This window comes from Spermophilus citellus, assembly GCF_964194105.1.
Source record: "Spermophilus citellus genome assembly, chromosome: 19".
Taxonomy (NCBI): domain Eukaryota; kingdom Metazoa; phylum Chordata; class Mammalia; order Rodentia; family Sciuridae; genus Spermophilus; species Spermophilus citellus.
The window spans coordinates 18254522-18281351 of NC_138201.1; the positions used below are offsets into that span (position 1 = coordinate 18254522).

At 60.3% G+C, this 26830-nt stretch overlaps 1 protein-coding gene across 1 annotated transcript in view; it reads right to left on the reverse strand.

Annotated features, from left to right (window-relative positions):
• The window catches only part of FGD5 (FYVE, RhoGEF and PH domain containing 5), a 66303-nt gene extending 39859 nt beyond the window's left edge, over positions 1 to 26444 (reverse strand). The window contains exons 1-2 of the mRNA XM_081276035.1: positions 26198 to 26444; positions 16606 to 19129 (exon numbers count right to left, since the gene is read on the reverse strand). Coding sequence (XP_081132161.1) covers positions 16606 to 19129; positions 26198 to 26210 — 2537 coding nt within the window. The 5' untranslated portion in view covers positions 26211 to 26444. The remainder of the gene's footprint in view (positions 1 to 16605; positions 19130 to 26197) is intronic.
• Positions 26445 to 26830: the final 386 nt, after the last annotated feature.

Here is a 26830-nt window from a genome sequence, read left to right on the forward strand (position 1 = left end):
GCAGAGCAGGAGTGTGCATTTTTGGTTCTCAACATGATATTTGGGGTTGTCTGTCCAGAGGGGAGGAATTCTGGCGCAGTGACTCCCGCCACATCTTTAGCGTCTGTCCATTGTAGGCACCCAACATGACACCCCGCGGGTCTGTGCCCAGGTCTGCACCTTCCAGTCACTGAGTCTCCCCAATTCTGTTCCGGAATCCTGCCCCCCTCCCTTCTGCTTGCCCAGCCGGGGTCTGACCCAAATTCTGCCTCTCCCACAAAGCCTCTGGGAGAGGCACCTGGGGGTGGATGCTGGGGATGGCAGGACACAGCCCTCCTGACCGGTCACTTGCTCAGAGGCCCATGTCTGAACCGAGCTGTAGCCACTGAGCCCCCAGCACACTCCCAATCTGGGCTACAACCAGGGGCTTGGGGCGCACAGTCCTGCCCCCCAAGATGGGCACACCCGGGTACTGCCCAGTGGTCATCCTGCTCCGATGCCTGTGTCCTCCCCTGGAGCATCCACCAGCTTCCCATCAGCCTCCACTGGTGGCCACTGACCGGCTTCTCCGCCCCGAGGACACGCAGCACAGCCCCTTCCCTGCACCCCCTGCAGAAGGCACGGGGTCGGTGGAGAAGGAGCTCAGATGCAAAAAGAGGAAATCTGGTTCTTGAACCCAGGGGCGCCTGACCACCGAGCCCCGTCCCCAGCCCTTTTTACTTTTTATCAGGAGACTGAGTCTCACGACGTTGCTTAGGGCCTCGCTAAGTGGTTGAGGCTGGCCTTCACTTGTGATCCTCCTGCCTCAGCCTCCCCAGCCACTGGGATGACAGGCGTGCGCCTCTGCACTCGGCACCTGTTTCTCTTCGAGGGTGAAACTAGGTTCAGGAAAGTGGCTGAGACTGCGCCGGACACCTGACCCAGGCTGGATGAATGCTCGTTCTGTTTCCAACTCTCATTCTGCCTTTAAAATATGACCTGAACTCAACCACGACAGGAATCAGTGTGCGGGATCCTCAAAAGACCAGGCATGGAGCCAGATGCGGTGGCGCACACCTGCTATCCCGGGACTCTGGAGGCTGAGGCAGGAGGATCACAAGTTGGAGGCCAGCCTCAAACACATAGTGAGACCCTGTCTCAAAACACAAAATAGGGCTGGGGAGGGGCTCAGTGGCCAAGTGTCCCTGAGTACAACCCCTAGGACCAAAAAAAAAAAAAAAAAAAATGAAAATAAGATAGAGAGGGAGGGTCTCATGAACACTGAAGGGACCAGGGGAGGCAGGGGGGAGGGCAGTGGGTACTGGAGAATGACACTGGCCAAATCATGTTGTCGTGTCATGCACACATACAGATACCTAAACACTACTGTATATGATTATGCACCAATAAAAATAGGAAGAAAACATTTAGTCAAATAAATACAAGCTCCAGGCCCCTCCCTGCCCCCCACAAGATTGCAGTCTCCCCCGCTTCTCAGGGAAGGCTTTTGTGACATGAGTGAGGCCAACCTGTATCCCAGGGTCATGGGGCTGGGTGGGGCTGGCCTGTTGTGTTTTTTTAGTCCTGGAGATGGAACCCAGGGTGCTCCACCCCTGAGCCACATCCCCATCCTTTTAACTTTATTTTGAGACTACACTCACTAAGTGGTTGAGGCCGGCCTCTAACTTTCGATCCTTCTGCCTCAGCCTCCTGAGTGGCTGGGGTCACCGCTTGCCTGGCCTGCATCTTGCTCTTCTCAGCTCTGCTCTGCTGTGGGCTTGAAGGTCAGGGCCCAGCAAGGCACCAGCTCAGCAGGCGGGGCCACCTGTCCCGGGTTCTCTGAGGCTGTCTTGGAAGGAAGAGGCGTGGGAGGGGACAGGACTATGGGGAGTCAGCTTTTCCACCACAAAAAAAAAAAAGCCTCACACTTGGGGTGGGGAGAGGGGCACCCGCCCGGGGTCCAGCCAGAGCCCAGACTCCTCTTCGGGGCTCAGGGAGGTGGGCCGCCCACCACCCGTCCACTGCCCTCCCAGGCCTGGTCCTGCATTTCCTGTAAACACGACACTTCCTCCCTGGCAGAGCTGGGGACACACCCGGCTGACAGGGCCCTGCACAGGATGGTGGCAGGGACTCCAGTTCCATGCCTCACCTCGGCCCAGCAATGCCACCACCTGTCAGAGCTGGCCACGCCCCAGATGGGCCAAGTGAGGCCCGCGGGGGACAGGGCAGGGCTCTGGGGCGGCCCAGCAGGTCTGCAGGAGGACTCCAGAGGCTGAGGTGCACCCAGTGTGACCCGGGGAGGCTGGGAGGCCGGGGAGGCAGGGAGGCCAGGGAGGCCGGGGAGGCAGGAACAGTGGTCAGGAGGCAGGGACTCCAGAACCAGCCCACCTGGTCCTCCACCTCCTGCCACCGGGCCATCTTGCCAAGTTTTCTGTACCTGCATTTTCCTGACCCCTAAAATGGCACACCCACCGCGGCCTTTACCCCAGACTGAGGAAACCTCTGGCCTCAGGGTTTGCCGCTTTCAAATCAGGAGCTGCAGGTCTGAGCCACAGCCCCTGGGGACGCTCGGGGGCTGGAATTCCAACCTCAAAATAGATCCCAGTGTGAGGGCCGCCCTGGGCCTGGCTAGGCTCTGCCAGGAATTCATCCTGTGACCTTGGACAAAAATACCTCCCTCCTGGTTTTCAGTTTCCTCCCTACAAAATGGAGTCCCAAAGCCCCACTCTGCCTCCCTCTGGGGAGAGCGGAGGGGACAATGGGCAGGGAAGTCCCCGTGGATGATGCCTGAGGAGGTTAAGTCAGGCCCTAAGAAGGACAGGTAGAGAGGACCCCAGGGAGGGCCGAGAAACTGAACGGCCTCTGGGAGGCCCTTTGTCCCCACGCCAGGTCTTCTCCAGGTCTCAGATCTCTGGGAACTCGGTCAATCTCAGTCCCTATAAATTCACTCACTAAGAGCAGGCAGGAGTGCACCTGCCTGTGACCTCCTGCCCGTGACCTCCCAGGGACTTGGGAGGCTGAGGCAGGAGGATTGCAAAGTAGAGGCCAGCCTCAGCCTCAGCAACTTATGGAGGCCCTCAGCAGCTCAGAGAGACCCTGTCTCTAAATAAAACATAAAAAGGGCTGGGGTCGGGGCTCTGCGGTCGGTAGGGCAGCACCCCTGGGTTGGACCCCCTGCATTAAAAAAATAAATCACTGTTATCAAAATGACCTTGGGCTAATTTTGGACTAGGTGACCTGGGGGCGGGGCTCTGTGTGTCCTCAGGGGCTGGATTCTCAGGGGATAAGTCACCGGGGCCCACAGTTGGCCTGATGTCACATTTAACAAGAAGTGGGACACCTGCTTCTTAGGTCAATCGGATCCAAGGGCCTGTTTCAATATGGGCCTTCACTGTACTTGAACTTAACCCCAAGAGCCTCACAGAGAAAAGGAAGGAAAACCCCGACCTGCGCCCCAAGGAGCCGTCAATGACCAGAGGAGGCCGTCAATGACCAGAGGAGGCCGTCAATGACCAGAGGAGGCCGAGGCACAGCCGTTGAGGGACCTATAATCCAGGATGAGGCCACCGTTATCTAATGATCAGAGAAGTGCTCAGCTCTTCCCCTAAGGCTCTGGGGACACCAGGAACTGTCTGATGTCATCAGGCTGATGTCCCCCTCCCCCTCCCCCGCCCGCCCCTCCCCCAGTCCCCAGCCCTGCTCCCCCGCCCCCCTGCAGGTGACATTTCTTGGTTTCCTAAATAAACCTCTCTGCGGGGACACACCCTCAAATTCATTTCTGTGACACTGAATCTACAGCCCCCTCGTCCTGAGTCGAGGTCCCCCCTTCTGGGCACTCCTCGGGTCTCCTCTGGTGACATCCCCAGGTTGTGGGGAGGGGTGCTGGTTCCCAGGGCCAGGCCTCAAGGACCAGAGAGGCTGAGACACCTGCCCAAGGTCTCACAGGACCCGGGGTCTCTGGCCACACACACAGACCTCCCTGGGCACCCTGGACAGTGGCTCCCGACTCTGAACCCCAGAGCAGGGCGTGTGGGGTGGCCCTGCGGGAGTCCCCCCCCCCGGGGAGGCTGGGTGTCTGCAAGTGTCCCCCAGCGCCCTGAGCGAAGCCTGCTTTGGCTGGTCAGTATCGACTTGGGAATGTGGGAGGCTGAGGCAGGAGGATCGCGAGTTCCAAGCCAGCCTCAGCCACAGCGAGGCCCTGAGCAACTCAGGGAGACCCTGTCCCTAAATAAAATACAGAATAGGGCTGGGGAGGGGGCTCAGGGGTTGAGGGACCCTGAGTTCGATCCTGGTGCCCCCCAAGAAACAAATAAATGAAAACAAAAGAGTCTCTGAGAGAAAGACACAGATAAACCCGGGTGCTCTGTGGGAGTGGGTGGCTCTGTTGGAACCAGAAACCTGAAGCCCAGAGACGTGCGGCGACTAACCCAAGATCACACAGTAAGTAAGCCTCAGTGCCAAGGTCCTGAATCTATCCCGACTCAGAAGCAAGACGCTTACGCACTGCCACCTGCAGCGACCTGTCCCGCCTGACTTTTCCCCCCAGGTCCCTTCTTGGATACAGACACAGGATTGTCACCAGGCCCCATGACTGTTTGCCCCGTGCCTCCAGCTGGGCCTCAGATGGACCAGACTCAGGAGGAGGTGACATCCCAGACACCAGGCAAGGAGAAGCCACAGGCTACGGGGGAGTTTCTCTCTCGGGCTGCAAACATGGATCCCTAAGTAACACCCCAGACCCCAAGAACCAGGGTCTTTGTGGGTACGACCCGGAAACCTACCTTTTCATTTTTGGGGTACCAGGGATTGAACCCAGGGGCGCTTTACCCCTGAGCTCCGTCCCCAGCCTTTTTCTATTTTATTTAGAGACAGGGTCTCCCTGAGCTGCTTAGGGCCTCGCTAAGTAGCTGAGGCTGGCCTCCAACTTGCGATCCTCCTGCCTCAGCCTCCCGAGTCACAGGGATGAGGGGCATGAGCCATCCCATCCAGCTGCAAATGAGACTTTTTAAATAACTGATTTTCTAAAAGCCCTGTCAAGGTTGGAGGAAGGCCGCAGCACCATGGTGAGGAGATCCAGGTTCAAGTCCCGGCCCCTCCCCACCCGGCTCCGCGATCCTGGGCCAGCCCCCTCTCTTTCCTGGGTCTTGGTTTCTTTGACTGTCAGCTGGGGCCGGGGACCCCTTCCCTCTAACCTCCAGGTGCCATGAGGATAAAAGAAAAGTTGGGAGGGTCCTCGGGGTCCCCCTGCCTGGTGGCCCTGGATGGTGCCTTGTGCAGGGGAATCCGTGACTGGGAGGTCTCCGTGGGAGGCTGGACAGCCTCCGGGGTGCTCTGCAGGCCCTGGGGACAGAGTGCCGTCCAGGGGGGTCTGACTCCACTGACCCCAACAGCATCCAGCCAAGGACTCAGCAGGCCCCGCCTCAGGTTTGGAGGCTAAAAGAAAAGGAGGCCCTTGGCCTCCTGGTCCTGAACCAGGTTCCTCTTAGACACGCAGAGGACCTTGGAGCTCTCCAACCCGGGGTCCCTCTGCAGTGGCTCTTGGGTGGGGCTGTCCAGCTTGCTATTTGTGGAGCGCCCTGTCCTGTGCCAAGCTGGGGACGGGGACCTGCCTTTCATGCAGAGCCAAGGCCCCAAAGGGAAGATGGAATAAATCAGGCCAAACGTCCCGGGGACACAGCAGGCGGCGGACGGCATCTGGATCCTCTTTTCTTTGCAGAGAAACGCCACCCTGGGCTGGGTGACCATGACAGACGCACAGACACACCGTGGCTACCTAGAGCTGGCCGTCTCCGAGAGGGGACACCCACGGCCACCGTCTGCCCGCCCCACACGGCGCCCAGCAGACGAGGCTCGGCGGGAGTCCACGGGCAGGAGGAAGGGGATCCTCGTGTCCATCTAGTGGGGAAACTGTGACCTGAGGACCTAGTCAGGGCCACACAGCAGGGGGACGAGGAATGGCCGAAGGGACAGGAAAAGGGCAGGTGAATCCCTGGAAAGATTCAGGCGGAGGCCTCAGGGAGGAGGCGGTGTGTGCGAGGAGCCCAGCTGTCCCCCTGAAGGACCTGGACGGTAGGAGGCCGGAAGGGGCCTCTGGGCACGGAGCCCAGCATGAGCAAAGGCCCTGAGGCCCGCGTGCAGGAGGGGGCGGGGCCCAGGGGAGCCGGGAATGGCTGGCCTGGGGACAGGGGGTCTGTGCCCCACAAGCCTCTGAGGTGCGGGTGGGGATCTGGCCAGAGGCTGGTCTCTGTGACCTGTGACTGTGCCTGTGACCATGCTCTGGAGCTCGTGGAGGAGACCTTGCTTAGAAGCTTCTAGAAGCCAGCTTCTTTCCGCCGAGGCAGCTGGCCATGAGCCCGGGTGGGGAGGGACTCGGATGTGGTCCTGGGGTCTGAGGTCGAGGACATGTCCCCTTGGAGCCCTCTGGGGAGCTGGTGGAGGGCCCTGGGGGACGCCAGGGCTGGGTCCGAGGACGACTTGGCATCTGGGCGGAACACGGCAGGGACCAGGCCAGACATCGGGTGGCAGCAGCTGCCAGCATCCTCCCTGGGGGACCCTGCAGAAGGCCGGGCCGGGAAGCTCCTCGCCGTGGGAGGTGCCTGTGAGCTCAGGGCCTGTCCTCTCAGTCCCCAGAGCCGTCCCCTGCTGTCACATCCCTGCCACTCAAAACTGCTCCCCACGTGTCCTGTCTAGATAAGGGAAAGGGGACCGGTCAGTTCCACCTGTGGCCTGTGCTGGGGCCTTTTCCTCTTATCTTTTCTGAGATCTGATCCTGAAGGAAAAAACAAAATCAGTCCTCTGTGCTGAGGAGCTTCAGCTAGTCACACCTCCTAAGGTGACACAAGCCCGCCTGGAGCTGTGGGTGGCCCAGGCTGCCCCAGGCCTTCCCAGCAATGGCTTGGAAATGGTCACTGGCCGCAGGACAGCACCTTACAGACGGAGGTAACTCCCACCGTCTCTCTTTTTATCCTTTTTCTTTTTTTAATGTTTATTTTTATCATTTTGGCACCGGGGGGGTTGAACCCACGGGTGGCTCTACCACTCAGCCCCATCCCCAGCCAACATAAGAGACTTTCTGCCGGGTGCGGGGGGTGGGGGGGGACACAGGCCTGAAATCCCAGGGGCTCAGGAGGCTGAGGAAGGAGGATCGCAAGTTGGAGGCCAGCCTCAGCCACGAAGCCAAGCCCTAAGCAACTCGGGGAGACCCTGTCTCTAAATAAATAAATAAATAAATAAATAAGAGGGCCTGGGGGGTGGCTCCGTGGCTAAGAGCCCCTGAGTTCAATCCCCAGCTCCAAAATAATAATCATAAAAATAATAAGAAGAGAGTCTCCGCCTGACTCGGCGCATGCGCATCATCCACCGTCAGCAGCACGCAGCCCAGGGCCCGCGCTCAGGCCAGCCCAGTGGCATTGGTCACCTTCCGGGGATGCTCTGGGATGTGGGTGAATGAGTGTGAACACCTCTGGGGCAGCCTGGGGACAGCCAGGTGCAGCCAGCGGGGCGCCTTCCCTGGGGGAGGTCACCTTGGTCTAGGAAACCTTGCAGAGAAGGAGACGGAGTGCGCATGCGGGCTCCAGGCCGCGCAGGAGGCCGGGCTGGGCCCTGGGGGCGCCTGCAGACCTGGGCGCTGGGGTGACCTTTGAGAAGACATTTTTGAAATGAGTTTTGAATGCAAACGCACTGGCTGGACTACTCCAATGACTTTTCTCCTCTGGGACCAGAATCCATAGCCCTGGGCTGTGTCAGGACACTGGCCGCTGGGCCTCTGGTCACCTGCCACTCAGCCAGGAGGTCACTGGGGTGGGGGGCAGGCGCGCGTTCCCGCGGCAGCCAAGCCCTCTGCGACCACCAGACGGCCCTGGAGGCTCAGGTCACAAACACACGTACTAGTGGCCAGTGTCTCAGGCCCACCAGGCACCTAACAGTCCCATTTGAGCTCAGCACGGTGGTGCACGCCTGTCACCCCAGCGCTGGGGAGGCTGAGGCAGGAGGATCGCAAGTCGGAGGCTAGCCTCAGCAACAGGGAGGCCCTAAGCAACTCAGCGAGACCCTGCCTCTAAATGAAACATAAAATGGGGCTGGGGTCGGGGCTCAGTGGTCCAGGGCCCCTGAGTTCAATCCCTGGTACAAAAAAGAAAAACGTCCCATTTGATGTTCCCAGATCTGTGAGGTCTGCAGTCACCAGTCCTGAGATGAATTCCACCAGCTTCTGCCCAGCGAGGAGGCAGATCTGGGTGAAGCCTCTGAGTCTCCCACTTCCTGGGGTTGAGGAAAGGGAAGGGGAGGCGCTGGGGACCCCGGCTTTTCCTTTCCAGGAGCTGACGGACCCTTTTCAAGTCCAACACTACCCTCAGGTCTTGCCTACGTCCTTTGTGCTACAAATTTCCTACGGTTGGCCAGACGTGGTGGCGCTCACCTATGAGCCCAGCTGTTTGGGAGGCTGAGGCAGGAGGATCACGAGTTTAACACCAGCCTCAGCAACTCAGTGACACCCTGAGTAACTCAGTGAGACTGTGTCCCTAAATAAAATTTTAAAAAGGGGCTGGGCAGGGTGGCCCATGCCTGTAATCTCAGCGGCTCAGGAGGCTGAGGCAGGAGGATCTGAAATTGAAGGTCAGCCTCAGCAATGTAGGGAGGCCCTGAGCAACTCAGGGAGACCCTGTCTCTAAATAAAATACAAAAAGGGCTGGGGACGGGGCTCAGGGATTAAGCACCCCTGGGTTCAATGCCTGCTACCAAAGAAAAAGTTTTCCCAGATACCCAGGAACCTTGAGATGCTGTGGCCTCCCTGCGGCTTCCAATACAGAGGCTCAGAGGGCACAGGCGACACGGCCCAGCACGAGGGACGCACTGAGTGAGGAGAGGAAGAACCCAGGCCAGCGGGTGGGCCTGGGGAAGGAGTGGAGTCCCTGGGCTCAGGCAGGAAGGGGGGCTCGGGCCCCACACACCGTGAAGTCACCACAGCCACCTTGGGCTTCCGGCCTCCTCTTAGACACAGGCTGCCCCAGCAGACCTCTACCCCGAGCCTCCATTCCCTCATCTGTAAAGGGCAATAACAGCGTCACAGGGTCCTGGGGTCCGCGCATGCTGCTGCCCTGACCTGGGACCCTCTTCCTGACCCTCCCCTCTGTGGACTCCCCCCAAGTTCACTTCGCAGCCGACCTCAGGACCGAGTTCTAAACTCACTTGGACAGAGGTCCTCTCTGGTCACAGACCAGCCAGGACCCTGCCTGCAAGCCTGTGCCCGTCTCCTGCATGTTCACACAGCTGACTTTAAAATGAGCGACTCTGCCATCAGGCACTGTGTGTCCGTCCCCGCCAGGCCATCTGTCGACCCCACAAGGGCCATGGCAAGGATCTGCCAATCAAAGATCAACGGGCTGGGTGCGGCGACACGTCTGCAATCCCAGCAACAAGGGAGGCTGAGGCAGGAGGATCACAAGTTGGAGGCCAGCCTCGGCAACTTAGCAAGGCTCTAAGCAACTCAGCGAGAGATTCTGCCTCAAAATAAAAATTTAAAAGGGCTGGGGATGTGGCTCAGGGGGCAAGTGCCCCTGGGGTCCACCTCCCACGGGGCCAGGATGTGCCCTGAGATAGCCTGGGGCCCTCGGGCCTCAGAAGAGACCTGATCATCCCACAAACTGTCCCCTCTGTACACGGGGCGCTGGGTGGGAGCAGGAGGAGCCAGCAAGCAGCTCAGGGGCTGGGGCCCAGGACCGAATGTCACAGCTTCTCCTCCTCCCAGGGCTTCTCCTCCCAGTGGGAAGTCCGGGCCTCCGTCCTTCCGGGCCTCCCTCCCTCTGAGCCTCCCTCTCTCCAGGCTGGGGCCACGGAGACTAAGAAGCCCAGGAGCAGACAGAGGGCTAGAGCACCTGGGGCCAGGGCCTCCTGGAGTAAGAGCCTCGGGGTTCCTGGAAGATGGAGTCAGGGAGGCTCCTCCCCCAGAGGCCGAGCAGCTGCCTAAACTCCAGGTCTCCACCACTGACTCACTCGCAGCTCGGAACCCAGCCTTGACCTCTGGCCTGGGGCCAGCCAGGAAACTTGGGCTTGGACCAGGGACCTCCCTGGAAACCATCTGCAGCATCCAGGGAGAGCTCGGGAGGGGCGGAGTGGGCCCAGAACAATCCCAGCAGCAAGACGTCACCACCCTTGCTTCTGCGGTCACAGGGCCACCGCCCCAGGTGTGGCCCGTGACCCGCCACAGCCCACCCCAGCTCAGCACCAGGGCTCGGCCCTGCCACCTCCACAAGCCACAGGATGGTGGCTTTCCTGCAGAGGCCCGGGGTTCTGGGTCTGACTGTGCCGCCTGCTGCTGTGTGACCCTGGACCACGCGCTTGCGGTCTCTGGATGGCGCTCACAAGGCAGGGCAACCTTGGCAGCTCCCAGACGCCCTGCGCCAGGGGCAGCTACCATGAAAAATGTCCTGAGTTTTCTTTTTGTCCAGCCCTTTCTTGTATTTTATTCAGAGACAGGGTCTCGCTGAGCTGCTGAGGGCCTCACTAAGATGGTGAGGCTGGCCTCCACCTTGCGATCCTCCTGCCTCAGCCTCCAGGCTCACAGCTGCTCGCCCCCATGCCCAGCTACTCTCCGGGGTTTTTGAAATCCAGTTTTCGGATCCATGAGAGGCTCCTCCTGCCCAGCCTGGGGACCACCCGGTCCCTCTGGACATACTCACTGACCCAAGGCCAGGAGAGGGGGCAGCGCAAGTCCAGCATGGCTCCTGGCCCTGCCCTGGGGTCCTGAGTGCGCCTGCGTCCTCGGCCACATGATACACGGAGCCTTGGGCTGCTCACCTGTGACATGGGTTGGGGCTGAACTGTCACCAGGCCACGCCCCGCCCTCTGCCCACTTCCACTGTGAGATTCATTTCCAGACAGATAATAGGAAAAAATAGATGGCCAGCAAGTGACCGCATCCAGGAACTTAGGATCCAGTCGTATTTGTCCCTTCAACGGTGGCTTGGTGGCTTGTTCTCTGGCCCTCCACAGAACAAAAGACCTGCTTCTGAGTGACGGGCGGGGACGTCCCCCTCCTTCTCCCCGTGGGGGGTCTGTAAACCTCTGGTTAAATTATGGGTGAGCAGAGCCTCATAAATATGTAGACCCGACAGACAGACAGACAGACAGGCCTCATTAAAGAGGATGCGGGGCCGCAGCAGATGAACGTCCACAGGGACGTTCAGCAAATTACATGAGATGCTGTACCTAAAGGGAGCAGGGACCTGGGGACAGGATGGAGAGCGTGGGTACCGGGGACAGACGAGGTTTTAAAAGTCTGGCTCTGCTGTGGCCAGCTCCGTGACCTTGTGTCCTTTGTTGACCCTTGACCTCTAGGGACCTTAGTCTCCTTTTCTTTTTGGATTAAACATAGGGGTGCCTAACCCCTGAGCCCCACCCTGAGCCCTTTTTATTTTCTGGAGACAGGGTCCCCCTGAGTTGCTGAGGACCTCGGTAAGTGGCTGAGGCTGGCCTCAAACCTGCGATCCTCCTGCCTCAGCCTCCTGAACCACTTGGATGACAGGCGTCCACCACCTGCCCAGAGCACCAAGCTGGGGCTGAGCCTTTAACACAGGGGACCTCGGGGGACTCTCCAGACGCTGGCCCCTCCCAGGCATCTTACTCTGTTGAGATCCGAATCTTTTTTTTTTTTTTTTGATAACAGATTCCTCTGCTTCAGCTGCGTGTGACACACTTGTCCCCATTGGACAGACGGGGAAATGAGGCCCACAGGCTTTGAGGACGGAGGGGACTGGGGCTGGGACAAAGGCCTCTCCCCGCCAAGGACCTCGTAAGGAGGCCGCCTTCCGTGAGCAAGGTGGTCTCCAAGGTCCCCTCGGGGGCCACACGGTGAGGAGCCCCGGGTCAGGGTGGCACCTGCGATCGGGCTGTGCCAAATTAAAAAACAGAACGCAGTTCGGGGAGGGAGTCCTCATGTCCCGCGCGTCGTCACGTGGCCCTGAGTGCGTCCCTGACACGGGTCTCTCGTTAGGGTCCCTCCCTGTGAATTTTATGGCATTTAATTAAAACTGATGGCCCAGGGACTGCGGCAGATGCTCCTCTCTTAAGTCAGAAAATTAAAAACGGAGCATCCCCATCCGTCAAGTGCCCCAGCCCCCGGCGCTGGGCCGCGAGGACCTGGTGGGGGACGATCTGCGGGGTGGCCCAGGTCCTTCCAGGGGACTTAATGAAAGTTCTCCTGAGCGCATTTGTCAAAAGGGTGATAACAGCGGGGAGGGTGGTGGCCCGGGCTCAGGGACAGAGGGGAAGAACCCGGCCACCACTGCCTGGCCAGCGCTCAGGCCGGACTCCGGGCACCAGCCCATGGGAGGCTGGAGGCTGGGCCTCCTCTGCGCCCGGGACTGGCCAGCCACTGACACTCGGGCTGTGGGTCACCTTTGTGAGGCCACAGCGTGGGCTCGGTGGCTGCGGCCAGTGTGTGTGACCAGGCCTTGGTCTGCACTGGACACCCCATACCCGCCCCTGCCCGGGTTGGTGAGCAGGTCGCTCCTTTGACTTGGACTTGAAAAGACGGAATTCCTGGGATTTCTGGGGACATCTTTCACGGGACGCCAGCCCCAATCTTCTTTCTTGGGCGTCAATGAGAAACAAGTGCTGGGCGCCGTGGCCACAGGCCTGTCATCCCCGCGGCTCTGGAGGCCGAGGCAGGAGGATGGTGAGTTGGAGGCCAGCCTCAGCAACAGCGAGGCCCTGAACAACTCAGGGAGACCCTGAGCCTCAATAAAATACCAGGAGGGCAGTGGATGGGGCGCAGGGGCCCTTCCCGAAGTAGGGCCGTGTGTCTGGTGCGCACTGGGATTCGTCCCTGTCACTTGTGCCAGGGTCCCCGCGGGCCCCACGTCAAGCTCCCCCTTCTCTCCAGGGACCCCTGGGACCCTGTCCAGAGACCTCTTCTCAGTGACCCCTGGAGGCCAGCGGGGGTATCCAGGCCACCTCTCTGTCCTCGCCCTTGTCACCAAGAGCATCCCTGTCCAGGATGTCCCCCTCCTTCTGTGAGCAGCCTCTGACAGGCCACCCCTCTGCGCCCTCCGGCCACGTGCCTACTGCAGCCAGGGACGTCCCTGCCACCACCCGGGGACCCAGCAGAACACCTGCCAGTTCCATCCTGGACCTCCGCGGTCACCGCAAGGCCACCACCCAGCTGGCTCAGTGACGCTCCCCGACCCAGCAGCGGGTCCAGCCAGGCCACCAGCCATGGGGACAGAAGGGACGAGTCCTTCCCGCGTTCCTCGAGCCCTCTGGGTCAGCCACCAGTGTCAACACTGGGCACAGCAGTGCCACCCGCCTCCTGCCAGGGACATGCCCAGCAGCAACTGGATGGGGGCAGCAGGAGCCCAGTGGCCCCTCCCCAGGGCGCAGGGCCAGCGCGAGTGGACACCGCACGGAGGGCCAGGCGGCCTGGGGTCCAATTCCTGTTAGCAGGGTCCCTGTCACCTCCCAGGCCTGCTGTCCCAGCTGGAAGGCGGGGTCCTGCTGTCCCTCCCACGTACGACCAGGCACGCGCCACGTGACCGCAGTGACCACGGGCTTGGGGACGGCACCCGAACTGCCCAACGGCACGGTCCCAGCGCCCTCGGCCGGCCACCCCTGGTGCATTAGGGCCCCAGCTGCCGTCTGTGGCCCTGACGCCATCCCACGGGGACTTGGTGACCCCGTTTCCATGGGTGACGAGGTCCCCCGACTCCTAGCCACAGCAGGCAGAGCGGGCGTGAGCGGGGTGTGGAAGGGACGGACGGACGGACGGACGGACAGACTGACAGATGGACAGACGGACGGATGGACGGACAGGCAGACAGAGATGGGTGGACGGATGGACGGACAGACGGACAGACACGCGCAGGGCACAAGGGACCAGCTTCGCCCTCCTAGATTCTACCCAGATCCAGTCCAAAGCCTGCGTCCAGCAGCAGGTGACCTGGACCTTGTCACCTAAGAACGCTCACGGGTCCCTTTACCCCCGACACCAAGGCTGGCGACCACCGCTCTCTGTCACAGAAGCCACCAAGGCACGGAGGGCTCAGTGACCTGCCCCAGGCCATGCAGCTGAAACCCAGGTGGCTCGTCACCGAAGCCCATGTGCCGAGCCACCGTGACACACACAGCAGACACACAAGGCCACTCTCAGTGCACGGGGACAGCCCTCAGGCTGGGGCTGGCGCTCAGGGGACCAGCCCTTGCCCAAGTGTGCACGGCCCGGGGCTCCCCCAGCACCCCCAAAGCACAGAAAGAAAACGAGGAAAGAACCATCCACATCTGTGGGCGGCGAGGGAGGAGGGGACACCCGCACGGCCACACGGGGACACGGGGACACGGGGTGTGGGTCACCCACAGAGAGATGCTGTGACCTCTGGTCAGTCTGAAGGAGCCCACAGTAGGCCACGGTGGGGGCCCTCGGCTGGGGAGTCACCTAGATGCCACATCAGGCAAGAAACAAAAGTGACAGGGACGGGGACATCAAGGGGACACACGGGACAAGCTGGTCTGTGTGGTGTTTGGCCAAAAATAGGCCTTTGATGACTGTGAGCGAGCACCTCAGCTGGCCACCCCACACAGGGGCTGAGGGCCCGAGGGTCCGGGTGGACCTCGAACCTGCAACGGCACATTCCCTTATTAAGCGCCTACTGTGTGGCCAGCTATCGGGGTCCAGGGGGCTCTTCAGACACAAGACCAGGCTCCCCCTCCACGACCACGTTCTGATGGCCGGGGACACAGGACCCATCTGGAAGGCAGGGCTGCGGGACTAGATCTCTGTGAAAACAAGTTTGGTTTTGTTTTGTGAATTGGGGATTTTGCTGAGGCTGGCCTCCAACTTGCGATCCTCCTGCCTCAGCCTCCCGAGCTGCTAGGAACACAGGCGTGCACCACCGCACCTGGCTCCATTGTGACAGGTTTTTAAATTGAAAAAAAAAAAAAATGAACTTGACTTAGAGACAAACACTAAGCCCCCTACGTCTAGCTGGTGTAACAGAAGGGTCTAGAAATAACAGAACCCTCTAACCCTGCACTGCGCAGAGGGGCCACTGTGGCCTGGCTTTCCCAGGGTCCCCTGGTCCCCACCTCGGGCTTTGAACCCAGGTCCCCCAGGTCCTGCCCTCTTGCTACCTGTTTTGGCTTCTGCCTGTCGCTCACACTGAAGCAAGGTGTGTCTGAGGACAGGGGATCCCACCCCGGACCCTGGCTGCTCAGCGGCACCCCAGCCCCTGACCACCTCAAAGCGCCCATTCAGGAGGAGAGGTGGCCCCGCCCCCAGGCCTGTCAATCAAACCTCCTGGGAACTCCCTTCCCTGTGCCTGAGGCCCAAGGCGGAAGGAGATTCACTGATGGAGGCCCAGGAGGATGTGGCTTCTGCACGGGAGATTTCCCCCTGTCACTCTGGTCTCCAGCATGGAGTGGTGCAACCCTGCTTTTGAAAGTCAGGATCTGACAGTTTGGGACACTCCACCCGAGGCCCGAGGCTGCACTGTCAGCTGTGAGCAGATGCCAGCAGAGCCACCCCAGTACCAGTCAGTCAAGGTTTGGGGATTCGCCATTTTTCTGGGATATTTTATTCCCTTATTATGAAGGGGCTTTGTTTAATTTTTTTTGGGGGGGGAGGGGACTACAGAAAAAGGCAACAGGGCCTTTGCATATGACAAGCAACCCCAAGGGGCACTCCATATGGGCTCAAAGCTAAAGGAGTTGCCCTTGGGGTTGTGCAGTGCACAACCTGCACAACCAGACCTGACCACCCTTTGCGAAATTCACTGCAAATTCCTAAACCAGGAGTCCAAAAAAAAAAAAAAAAAACAAACTTGAGTCCTAATAAGGATCCCCTTTCTGTTCCGGCAGGGCAGGGGAAGGGAGCAGAGAATCCTTCTCAAATCACGACCCCGGGGGTTTTTCATTGATTCAGACTGGGTGACCCCCAAAGAGCGTAAGTGACAGAGGGTGAACTGGAGGTGCACCCCGTGCACCAGGGACAGCCGGATTTGTTGACCCCAGCTGGGGATGATCAATAGAAGGCACTGAGTCAGTCTGGGGGAGGTGGGGTCAGGAAATCCCAATCTTGTTCAACAGGGATCCAAACACTAGAGACTTCCATTCAGAAATTTAGCTCAGGGCACCACCAGCTCTTTAAACAAGTCAGATTGTGTTCTCCGGGTTCCCTGTTGAATGGCAGGGGGTGTCTGCACCATAAAAAGGTCTCAGTCTCAACGCAGGGTAGTTTCCCGGTGGTGACAGATACCTGGCAAGGTTCCTGAACCTTCTGTCTGAGTCACTTTCCCAGAGAGCGCTAGGAAAGCCCTCCACCCAGGATTTGAGAAATGCCCCAATCATCGCATCTTTACCATATTTGGCATTTTATATATGAAACCCTGACACAGAAAAGACTCGCATCCCGTTTCACAGGTAAAGTAACTGAGGAGGCTCAGAGAGGTCAAGACACTCACCCCACGACACACAGCTAGAAAGAGGCCCCAAGGTACTTAGTCCCTGTTAGCCAGGAGGCTCAGAGAGGTCAAGACACTCGCCCCACGTCACACAGCTAGAAAGAGGCCATAAAGCAAGTGTCTGCTGGCCCTGTGTCCCCAAGCTGCCCGTCAGATGGTTCCATGTCCCACACAAGAAAAGAAGCATCAGTCTCCGTACCTCTCTGCCTCCTGCTCCGCGCTCTGCTGCCTGCTGTCGAAGGCGTTGAAGCTGCTCATGTCCACGTAGCCGTCGTTCTCGTTGGCGGTGGACAGGGCCCTGCTCTGCTCCTCGAACAGCTTGGTGAAGGTGCCAGCCCTGGCGGGCCTGCGGGGCGGGATCTGGATGTTCTCGTAGTCCGAGTTCCCGGCTGGAATGTTCTCGTAGTCCGACGTGTCGGCGTTGGGGAAGGAAATGGAGCGAGGCTTGGTCAGCGGCAAGGGCAGGAAGGGCGGCCGCGAGCGGTCTTCGAAGGACTCCACCCTGGACACGGTCCTGCTCAGGGGGATGCCCTTCCTCTTGCCGTCCCTGTCCCTGTAGAAGATGAGGGACGAGGGTGACTCGGAGGCGCGCAGCTTCCCGGCCCGGGACTTGAGCTGCGGCGAGTTCCCGAAGCTTCTGCGGTCCATGTCCAGGAGCCTGGGGGGGCCGTGGTAGCTGGACTCGGAGGAGGATCTGGAGGAGGACACGCTGAGGTCCCCGTGCCCTTTGCTCTCTGACTTCTTTTTGAAGGTCAGGGCCAGGAAGCGCTTGAAGGACGACTTCTTCTTCTTGGTGGCCTTGTCGGGGGACTCGCCGTCCAGCAGCAGCGAAGGCGAGCTCTTGGTGATGGGCTTCTTGGTGATGCAGGCCAGGTCGAAGGGGGGCGGGATGTCCACCACGGAGGACGGCGTGGACGTGCCACTCGACGGCAGGTGGTTCCTCTGCGAGAAGTTCCCGGAGGAGCCGATGACGCAGGGGAGGGACAGGTTGTCGTCCTTCCTCTGGATCCTGAGGTCGTCCAACCCGGGGCCGTCGGGCTCGCGGAACATGCCCACGGGGACCTCTCGGCCCTCCACCGAGAAGGAGCGCGGGTACAGCGTGAAGGCCCTGGGCTTGGCGGGCAGGGCCCGGCTGCCCTCGGGGGGCCTCCCGTCCAGGGGCGACCGCGATTCCTCCGTGGCCCCGGTGGTGCCCGAGCCCGAGGGACCGGCCTCTGGCCCCGCTTCTTCTAGGACCGTTTCTGGGACATATCCAGCCACCTTCCCAGAGTGCGGACGCGCCCGGGTGGCCAGGCCCTTCCTGTCCGAGGGGACCAGGCTGCCCTCGGCAGCAGAGCTCGCCTCTTCGGTGCCGTCGGGGCCACTCGCCCCGTCGGGGGTGGCCGGTGTCTCCGGCTGCCCTCCTCCTCCAGGGTCGCCCGGGCTGGGCAGGCCCACGGCCACCACGTAGGGGTCGCTCAGCGAGTCGTCGGGGCCGCCGTCGTCGTCCTCTGGCACGACCACCACGTCGGGGATCGAGGGTCCCTCCGCCGCGTCCCCCGGCAGCTGGGGGGCGTCCACCACGCACAGCCCCTCGGCCCCGGGTTCCTGCCCCGGTTCGGGGACCTGGGAATAGCTGTCGCTGCAAAAGGAGGTGCTCTCCGTGGGCAGGAAGGCGTAGGGACTCCCTGTGAGCGACGTCACACAGTCGTCCAGACTGTCGCTCTCGAAAGGGACGATCTGGCAGCTGTCCTCGATGGCCTCATCCTGCATGGGGGGCTCCATGGACTCATCCTGCGCAGGGTCCTCCCCTTCCAGGGGCCCTTCCTCGGCCGCCCTCTCTCCCTGGTCGGGTGCTTCCTCCTGGTCCCCCTGGTCCCCGCTGTCGGGGCCGCCCTCACCCTCCTCGTCCACTTCGCCGTCCTCCTCCTGCTCCTCCTGTCCCCCAGGGGTCTCCAGGCTGTCGGTGGCCGTGCTCAGCTCCTCACCCTCCCGGGTTTCCTCACTGTCATCTGCAGCGACCTGCTCCCTGTCCTGGGCCGCCCCGTCGGGGTCCCCGACCTCGTGGAGTCCCCCGGGTTCGGCTCCTACGGGGTCCTCCTCACCGTCCTCCTGAGCCTCCTCCTCCCGGGGGGCCTCGGGGGCCTCTGCGTCCACGTGCGTGAGAATGATCTCGTCCTCCGAGATGTCGCCCGTGTCCCAGGGCCCTGGGGCCCCCAGGTTGTAGGCGTTGTGCGCCTTCACCCGCTTCTCCTCTTCCTCGCTCGTGGAGCCCTGCTCCTCCGGCCCCGGCGCGTCCTCACAGTCCTCCTCCTCGTCTTCAGGGATGTCCCCGGTGTGTCCCTCTCCGCTGGGTGTCCCTTCGGCCGGGTCCTCAGCAGCGCCTGTGTCCCGGCCTCCGTCCCCCTGCTCCTCGGGGGCCACCTTCTCCACGCAGCTCCCGTCCCTCGCCACCGCCCTGGGGACCTCGATGTCATCCTCGTCCGTCTCGGACTCGCGCCCTGGGTCCAGCCCCGGGTCCACGCAGAGCAGCCGCCCGTTGCGGCATTTGGTGACGCTGTCGCCGACGCACACTCCGGGGTCAGCCAGCCTGGGCTTGGGGGCGATCGGGGGCTTGGGACCCCGGGCCGCGCGGTGCGGACTGTGCAGGCGCAGGTGGGGCGAGGCGGCCAGCGGGGGCGCCACCCCGGGGACGCGAGGGCTGCTCGTCCTGGGCTTGGGGGCGACCGGTGGCTTGGGCGAGTCTGAGAATTGGAGCAGCAAACACAAAGAAAGAAAGAAAGAAAATTAGAATTATCTCTCCCGCCGTCGAGAGTGGGCTCAATGGAACCCAGAAGGGCTCCGTGTTCCAGGGGACCCTGAAGACAGAACCCGGGGAACCCCATGGACTGTCCCTGGTGGCACCCGCCCCGCCCCCACCCTTGTCATCTGCAGGGATCCCTCCAACTGCCACTGTACAGCCGCTCCCTGAACCCAGGGCACAGGCCTCCCTCCTGGAAATCAACCGAATGGGACCTCCTGCGCCTCGGGGGACAGAGGGTGTCCCCATCATCACATGGGTCCCCCCAACAGCCAGCCACCGAGAAGGGCCTTCTGCGTCAATGAACCATGAGAAAATGCGACGTTTCCGGGCGCTGGTCCCGCGGCCCTGCAAAGCACACCGTCCCCTCGAGGGCGGGCCACAGAAACCAGGTGCTGCGACTAGTGGGGTCTTCCAGGGTCACGGGGACAACCTGGTACAGATGAGATGCGACCCCTGGAGGGCAGCCATGCACCCGTGGGATGGCGCGATCCAACAGCCACTGTCTCATCTTGAGGGGAGGACTCACCACACACACCCCATAATATCAGGGACGTGTGGTTTTGTGGACAGTCACATCTGAAATCCACACGCCTCCAGGCGGTGGCAGCCAGCGCCCCTCAGGGGCATGCGCAGTTCAGGGGAGGAAGAACCCATGTGTGCCGACAGGAGAAGCTGCAGAAAGTCTCTTCTGTTGGGCACCTGGTGGCCTACGACTGTCATCCCGGTGGCTCAGGAGGCTGAGACAGGAGGATCATGAGTTTGAGGCCAGCCTCAGCCACTTAGCGAGGCCCTAAGCAACTCAGGGAGACCCTGTCTCTAAATAAAATACAAAACAGGGCTGTGGAGGGGGCTCAGTGGTTGAGTGCCCCTGAGCTCTATCCCCAGTAGGTACGCCAGGTGTGGTGGCAGGTGCCTACCTACAGTCCCACCCACTTGGGAGGCTGAGGAGGGAGGATAACCTGAGCCCAAGAGTTGGAGGCCAGCCTGAGCAACATGGTGAGACCTTTTCAAAAAAAAAAAAAAATTGAAGTGGGTGAAAGCCCTCTTCATGATATATTTTATTCAAATTTGGATATAATTTCATTTTATTTATTTGGATTCTGTGCTTGACCCTGGGCAAAGGCAAGCGCACAGGGTCTCCCTGAGTTGCTCAGCACCTCCCTGTTGCTGAGGCTGGCCTCCAACTTGCGATCCTCCTGCCTCAGCCTCCTGAGCTGCTGGGATGACAGGCGGGCACCACTGCACCCGGCAATTTTTCTTTTTATAGTGTTTTCAACTTAAAATGAGTCTCAGGACACAGCCCCGGGGTCAGCTGAGAAGTACCTACAGTCAATATGCAAAGTGTATTAATGAGATGCTGGACATTTCTTTTTTCATACTGGGAGCCTTGGTCTTTGAATATGTGTTTGGCACTCGGGGCCCTGCTCCACTCAGACCGGCCACATGCCCAGCACCAGCCTGGCTCTGAGTTTGGACATAGCTGTGACATCATCCCTGGGCACCTCCATTTCTGGGTGTCTGCAGCCAAAGTCAATACCGTCTTCCGCAAACTGGCAGAATCATGTCAAATGCAGCTAAGGCTCCAGATGAAATAAAACCTCCCAGAGCAGCAAACATATAATTCCCAGGCCACCCACTGGGCTGCTTGTGGCGCTTGATTTCAGAGTCACACTCCAAGGAGCGGTTGTCTGCGTGCTTATTAGTGGCTACGGCAGGAACCCTGCCGAGTTTTCAGATGTGGTAGCCGACAGGCAGCCACATGAAGGAGGCCCAGCTCCCAAGGACGTTGAAGCCAACACCGCACCAAACCCCTAACCTGCCCTGCGCTCATCCACGTCATCGCTCAGGGGACCACAGACCTCCAGTCAACAACCTAAAATCTTCTAGGAATAAAAAGTGATTTTCCAACTCTAGGCTTCCAGAAGCAAAGATGTCCTGGCGTAGGAAAATAGCTGTCCAAATTAGTGGGCAAAAAAAAAAAGTTTTTTTGGAGCTTAAGAAGAAACTTTGGCTGAGCAGAGAGGCGGACGCTTGTCATCCCAGCGACTCAGGAGGCTGAGGCAGGAGGATCTCAAGTTGGAGACCAGCCTCAGCAATTGAGCAAAACCCTGTGTCAATATAAGAAGGGGGTTTGTAGCTCCGTGGTGGAGCATGTGCTCAGCATGCATGAGACACGGGGTTCAGTCTCTTGGACCAGAAATGAATGACAGGCAGGAGTGGGGATGCCAGGGACACTAGCTGTGGCTGTTGAGAGAGAGGCCAGCCCTGGCCTGCCCACACCCCCCTGGCCTGCGCCTGCGCTGAGATGTTACAAAGTATCAGCCCAAGCTCTGAACATCAGGTGTCAGGAGCTGGGGAGGAATTATCCACTAGGGGATCCTTAACAGGTGGCATTTCACAGAGGCGCCATGAGACCGAGGGACAGACGGGCTTTGAAAAATGACCGTCACCCTGGCTGCAGCGCCCCCATCCCCACCCCATCCTTCATCCAATCAAGCTATTGATCTGTGGGCACCGGCTCCTCGGGAAAGGTTACAGTGGGTGTGTGAGGCGTGATCCGGCAAGAAAATGTCGTCCCCACAGAACGATACGGCTCTGTGGCCACCCTGCGCTTCTAGGACTTGGCCCCATAGTGCTTCTCCTGCGTCTCCCCGAAATCAAGGGCAGCCAGAATCAGAAAGGCCTCGTCTGGCCCCCTTGCTGAAAGATGAGGAAACTGAGGCACAGAGAGGGCAGGTAAGTGGCATGGGGTTGCACAGCAAGACTGGTGTAGTCCCCTCACCCTGCCTGTGGCTTTCGGTCCAAGAGTGTTTTCTTTACAGTGGAGACTCAGAGGTCTCAGCGTGTAGGGAGGCAGGGCAGGGTGAAAATGTAGGGAAACCGAGGCCAGAGAGACCAAGAACAGCTAGTGACGTGAGAATTTTGTTTTCTGGTATCAGTGATTGAACCCAGGGTTGCCTAACCACCGAGCCACATCCCCAGCCCTTTTTATTTATTTTGAAGACAAAGTCTCACTGGGTTGCTTATGGCCTCACTAAGTTCCTGAGGCTGGCCAGAAACCTGCGATCCTCCTGCCTCAGCCTCCTGAGCCGCAGGGAACACAGGTGTGAGCCACCGCGCCCGGCCAGGTGAGAAATTTAAATAATTAGCTTTAGTGTGCTCCTCCTCCTCGATTTCCTTTAGTCCAGCTCCAGCAAATACTAATTGAGCACCTACTGTGGACAGGCCCTCACCCAGATTCTTTGGACACATCACTAGAAAGTGAAATAAAGATGTGGCTCTCAGGGATCTTCTCTTGGGAGGTGGCGGGAGACGGGCAAGATGGAGGGAAAGTTCATTATGCCAGGTGATAACGAGCTCCATACAGAAATGGGGTGGCGCTTTTAAATAAAACGAACAGGACATTCGAGCCAAGATGTAAAAACAAGTGAGAGAAGCCAGAATGCACTTGACACATCCAAGAAACGGCAAAGGAGACCTCCGACCGAGGTTTTGAGCTCCCTCCTGCCCACCACCTTACAAAAAGGAACCAAATGGCCGGGCGAGGTGGTGCCCATCTTTAATCCCAGAGGAGGCTGAGGCAGGAGGATCATGAGTTGGAGGCCAGCCTCAGTAACTTAGTGAGGCCCTGAGCAACTTAGTGAGAGATTGTCTCTTAAAAAAAAAGGGAGGGGGAGGGGGGGGGACATGGCTTAGTGGTTAAGCACCCTTGGGTTCAATCCCTGGTATGTGGTGGGAGGGGAGGAAAGGAACCAGATGGAGACCCGGCCTCACCCTGGCTACCTGGGTCTCAGACTCAAGGGGAAGGTGGCAGGGGACTGCTCCCAGATGGATGGAGGGGGTGGATTTGCACAAAGGGAAAGGAGGCAGGGCAGAGGACATTCCAGAGGAACCAGCAATGGGTAACCCCGGGGGGCTGAGCTTCAGCAATGGGGTGACAGGAGGAGCCAGCGCTGGGGTTCCCTCCTCGGGCGGACCTCGACTCCTGCTCGCCCAGCACCCCGTGTGGATGTCCCTGGTGACCCTAAGTGCTTTGCAAGGCTCCTCTGACGGCCGGGAGGAGCAGCGGACAGGGGCTGGGGGAGGCCCTGCTCCCTCCTCCCAGCTCTGCCATCAAAACCGGAGCCGAGAGACCTTGAGCCAGTCCTTGTCCCTCTCTGGGCTTCAACCTCCCCCTCTGTAGAGCGAAGGGCTGGCCACCTCCACCTGGGAAACGCATGGCTCTCCTTGTGACGTCCCCAGACATCCCCACACTCAGTCCCAAAGTCTGTTTGAGCTGTAGATCTCGAGCCCCCCGCGCCCCCAGGATGCCCAGGACCATGCGCTGCAAGAGTCATTAATTATCTCCAATTTCACCTTCCCACGGTGTCTTAATTAATTGATTCCTGGGGACCTGCCGGAGTGTCCAAGCCAAGCCTGACGATTTCTAATTAGGCTGCTGCTAAGCGAGTCCAGTGACCCACGACAGGACGCTTCCCCGGATGACAGACTGGGACACCATGGAGAACCAGGGGCCTGGGGCTCACAATGTGGCGCTGATGCCTGCTCTGTCACCCATTGGCTCTGTGATTCCGGTCACTGTGTCCCTGGGTGCCTCAATTTCCTTCTTGGTAAAAATGGAAGCAATACCCCCTCTTTCACAGGACTGGGGAGAAGTCCCAGAGAAGGGACAGGCATTTGAAATGCTTGGCAGAGACACCCCGGCAGGCATGTCCTGCGTACCTACTGTGTGCTAGGGACGGGATTAAAAAGCAGCCTCTCAAGATGAGCAGGTGGTGGTTCAACCCTGTCTCAGACCCTCGATAAGTTGGTGACCCCCAAAATCCAGGCACCTGCTTTTGCATCTATAAAATGAGGGGGTAGCAGTATACTCTCCCAATCAGGTGACAGCGAATGTCAAATAAATTGATACAAACAGAACACTTTCTAGCACCACCTGATACAAAGTAAATAGCTGATACCTATTAGCTAGTATTTATGGGCTGCTTAGAATGGACACTGGTCTAGGCACCTTATACACTTTGTGATCACAAGAACTCAATGACAAAGAGCTATATCTCCATTTTTCAGGTAAAGAAACTGAGGTGCTAGGCACGGTGGCGCATGCAGATAATCCCAGCAACTCAGGAGGCTGAGGCAGGAGGATCACAAGTTCAAGGCCAGCCTCAGCAATAGAGTGAGGCCCTAAGCAACTTAGCTACACCCAGTCTCAAAATGAAACATAAAAAGGGCTGGAGATGGGGCTCAGTGGCTAAGCACCCCTGAGTTCAATCCCTGGTCCAAAAAAAAAAAAAAAAAGAAAGAAAGAAAGAAGAAACTGAGGTTCAGAGAGGCTCAGTAACCTGCTCAAGGTCTCACTAAACTAGGTTTATGGTGGCTCTGAGGTTCATTTCCTGGGATTTTGTAAACCAAGAACAACACCATCAGGAAATTCTGAGATGGTACCCATGACAGGCTGTAATCACACTGGAGAAGGAACCCGGATTATGCTTTTAGACAAATTACAGGACGGGGGAATCAAAGACTGCCAACCGCTCAGACCTCTAGGACCAAACTTGCCTCCAACTTGATCCGGCCTCACTCCATCCTCCCTGTTCTGGGAGAAGGGTAAGGCTGGCCCACGCCCCACTCAGGAAAACGTGGGAAAGCTGGAAAGGCTCTCACCATTGTTATAAAGTGACTTTTATTAGAAGCCCAGGGTAAAAGCTAGCCAGCCTCTGTCCAGGCTGTACCAGCCCAGCCAAGAGGCAAAGTCCCTCCAAGCAATGGCTGGCTGGGGCGCTGGGACCCTGGGACCCTGCTCCAGCCTCCTCCACTCCCACCAAGTGGCACCCCTGCTCCTACGCCCCTCCCCCATTCCTTGACCCGCAGGGATCCCCCCAGGTGTCCACATGCCCAGCACCAAGCGCTCCATCCTTTGTAGATCCTTCTGGTCCCCTGGCTCCTGGGGGCACCTCGCTCCTAAGACAATGACCTTTTTTTTTTCTTTCCATTAAAACAATTTTGAAAAGAAAAGGGGAAAGGAAAAGAAAAACCACACACACACACACACACACACACACACACACACACAGAGGGCAGCAGGATATGGTTCCAACCCAGCCAAAATGGTGGCTTCCTGTTTCTTTAGGGATGTGTGTTTTGGAGTGTGGCTTTGGAGAGGGTGTTGGTCGGGAGCTCGATTCGAGGAGAAAAAGGAAACAGGGCAGCGAGGTCCCAGGCAGGAGGACCGAGCGGCGGGCAGGGGGGACGGTGCGGCCAACTCTCCTCTTGGAGAGAACTTTCTGCCCTCGGCGCAGGGGCGCGCTGCGGCGGCGGGGAGCGCGGGGGACAAGGACGGGGACAGGCACCACCCAAGCCGAGCCTCCCTTTCCCGAGGCGCCCCTCGGCCTCTTCCTCGGAGGCTCGCTGCGATGTCTCCTCTAACTCGTTCGGGTTCCGCGGGAGCTCGGATGGGCAGGGACACCAGGGTGAGCGGTGTCCCCCCGCTGGGTCCCTAGGAGGACGCGGGGCCAGGGCGCTCCCCGAGCGGGGACTGGGGGCTGCGAGACCCTGGAGTCCGGGAGGGAGCGGCGCGCGCCGCGGGCACAGGGGGGGACCGCGCAGCGCCCCGGGGTTGGGGACAGCTCCGGTGGCCCGGGTCCCGTGGCCCCAGCGCAGCCCCCGGAAAGGCGTCCGAGGACGTCGGGGGGACCCCTGGAAATGGGGGGTGACGGGATGTGGGGACGCGACGCGGTCACTCGGGCGAAAGGGGCGTCCTTCTCCGTTACCCCAGGGACCGTGGCTCCGGAGGACCGGGGTGGGAGCTCCTGGCGACCGCGACCAGGGCGCTGCCCCTCAGAGCTGAGCGCGCGTCCGTCCGGGGCCGGGGACCCCGACTCCCCGCCTCTGCCCTCGGGGAGGCCGCGCCTCAGGGGAGGTCGGTCCCCCCCGCGGCTCGCCCCCGACGCCCCGCGGGCTCCAACTGGAGGGACCCGGAGGGACCCGCGCGCCCCAGGGCGCCTCCTACCTGCCCGGTTCATCTTCCAGCGCGCGGAGCCCCAGGCCCCGCGTCGGCCCGTCCGTCCGTCCGTCCGTCGGTGCGAGCGCGACTCCGCCGGCGACCGCCTCACTCCATGGCCGCCCGCGGGGCCCGCGCCCCCTGCGCCCGCTCCGCCCCCGGCGCGCGCCGGACTCGGCAGGGCCCGGGGGGCGCGGGGCGGGGCCTGGGCGGGGCCGGGGCGCGGGGCGGGGCCGAGGAGGGGGCGCGGGGAGGGGCGGGGCGAGGGCGGGGCGTGGCCGAGGGCGTGGCCGGGGAGGGGGCGCGCGGCGGCGGCGCGGGGCTCGGGGTTCTGCGCGGGGCGCGAGCCTGGGGGCGGGGCTCGGCGGACTCGGAGGGCGGGGCGTGAGGAGGGGGCGCGGCCAGGGAGGGGGCGGCGCGGGGAGGGGGCGAGCGCGCCGCTGGTGGGGGGCGGGGGGCGGTGTCGCGTCCGCTCCGCGCTCGGGCTCCGCGCTGTCCCTGTGCGCGCTGCGCCGGCCGCGCCCCCGCCCCTGCCGGACGTCTCCTCCGGGCGCGGAGAGGAAGGATTCCTTTTTTTCCCTTTCCCTGTCCCCTGACAGGGACCCGAGAGGGTCCAGGAGTCCCGCGTGCATTCAAAGGGGC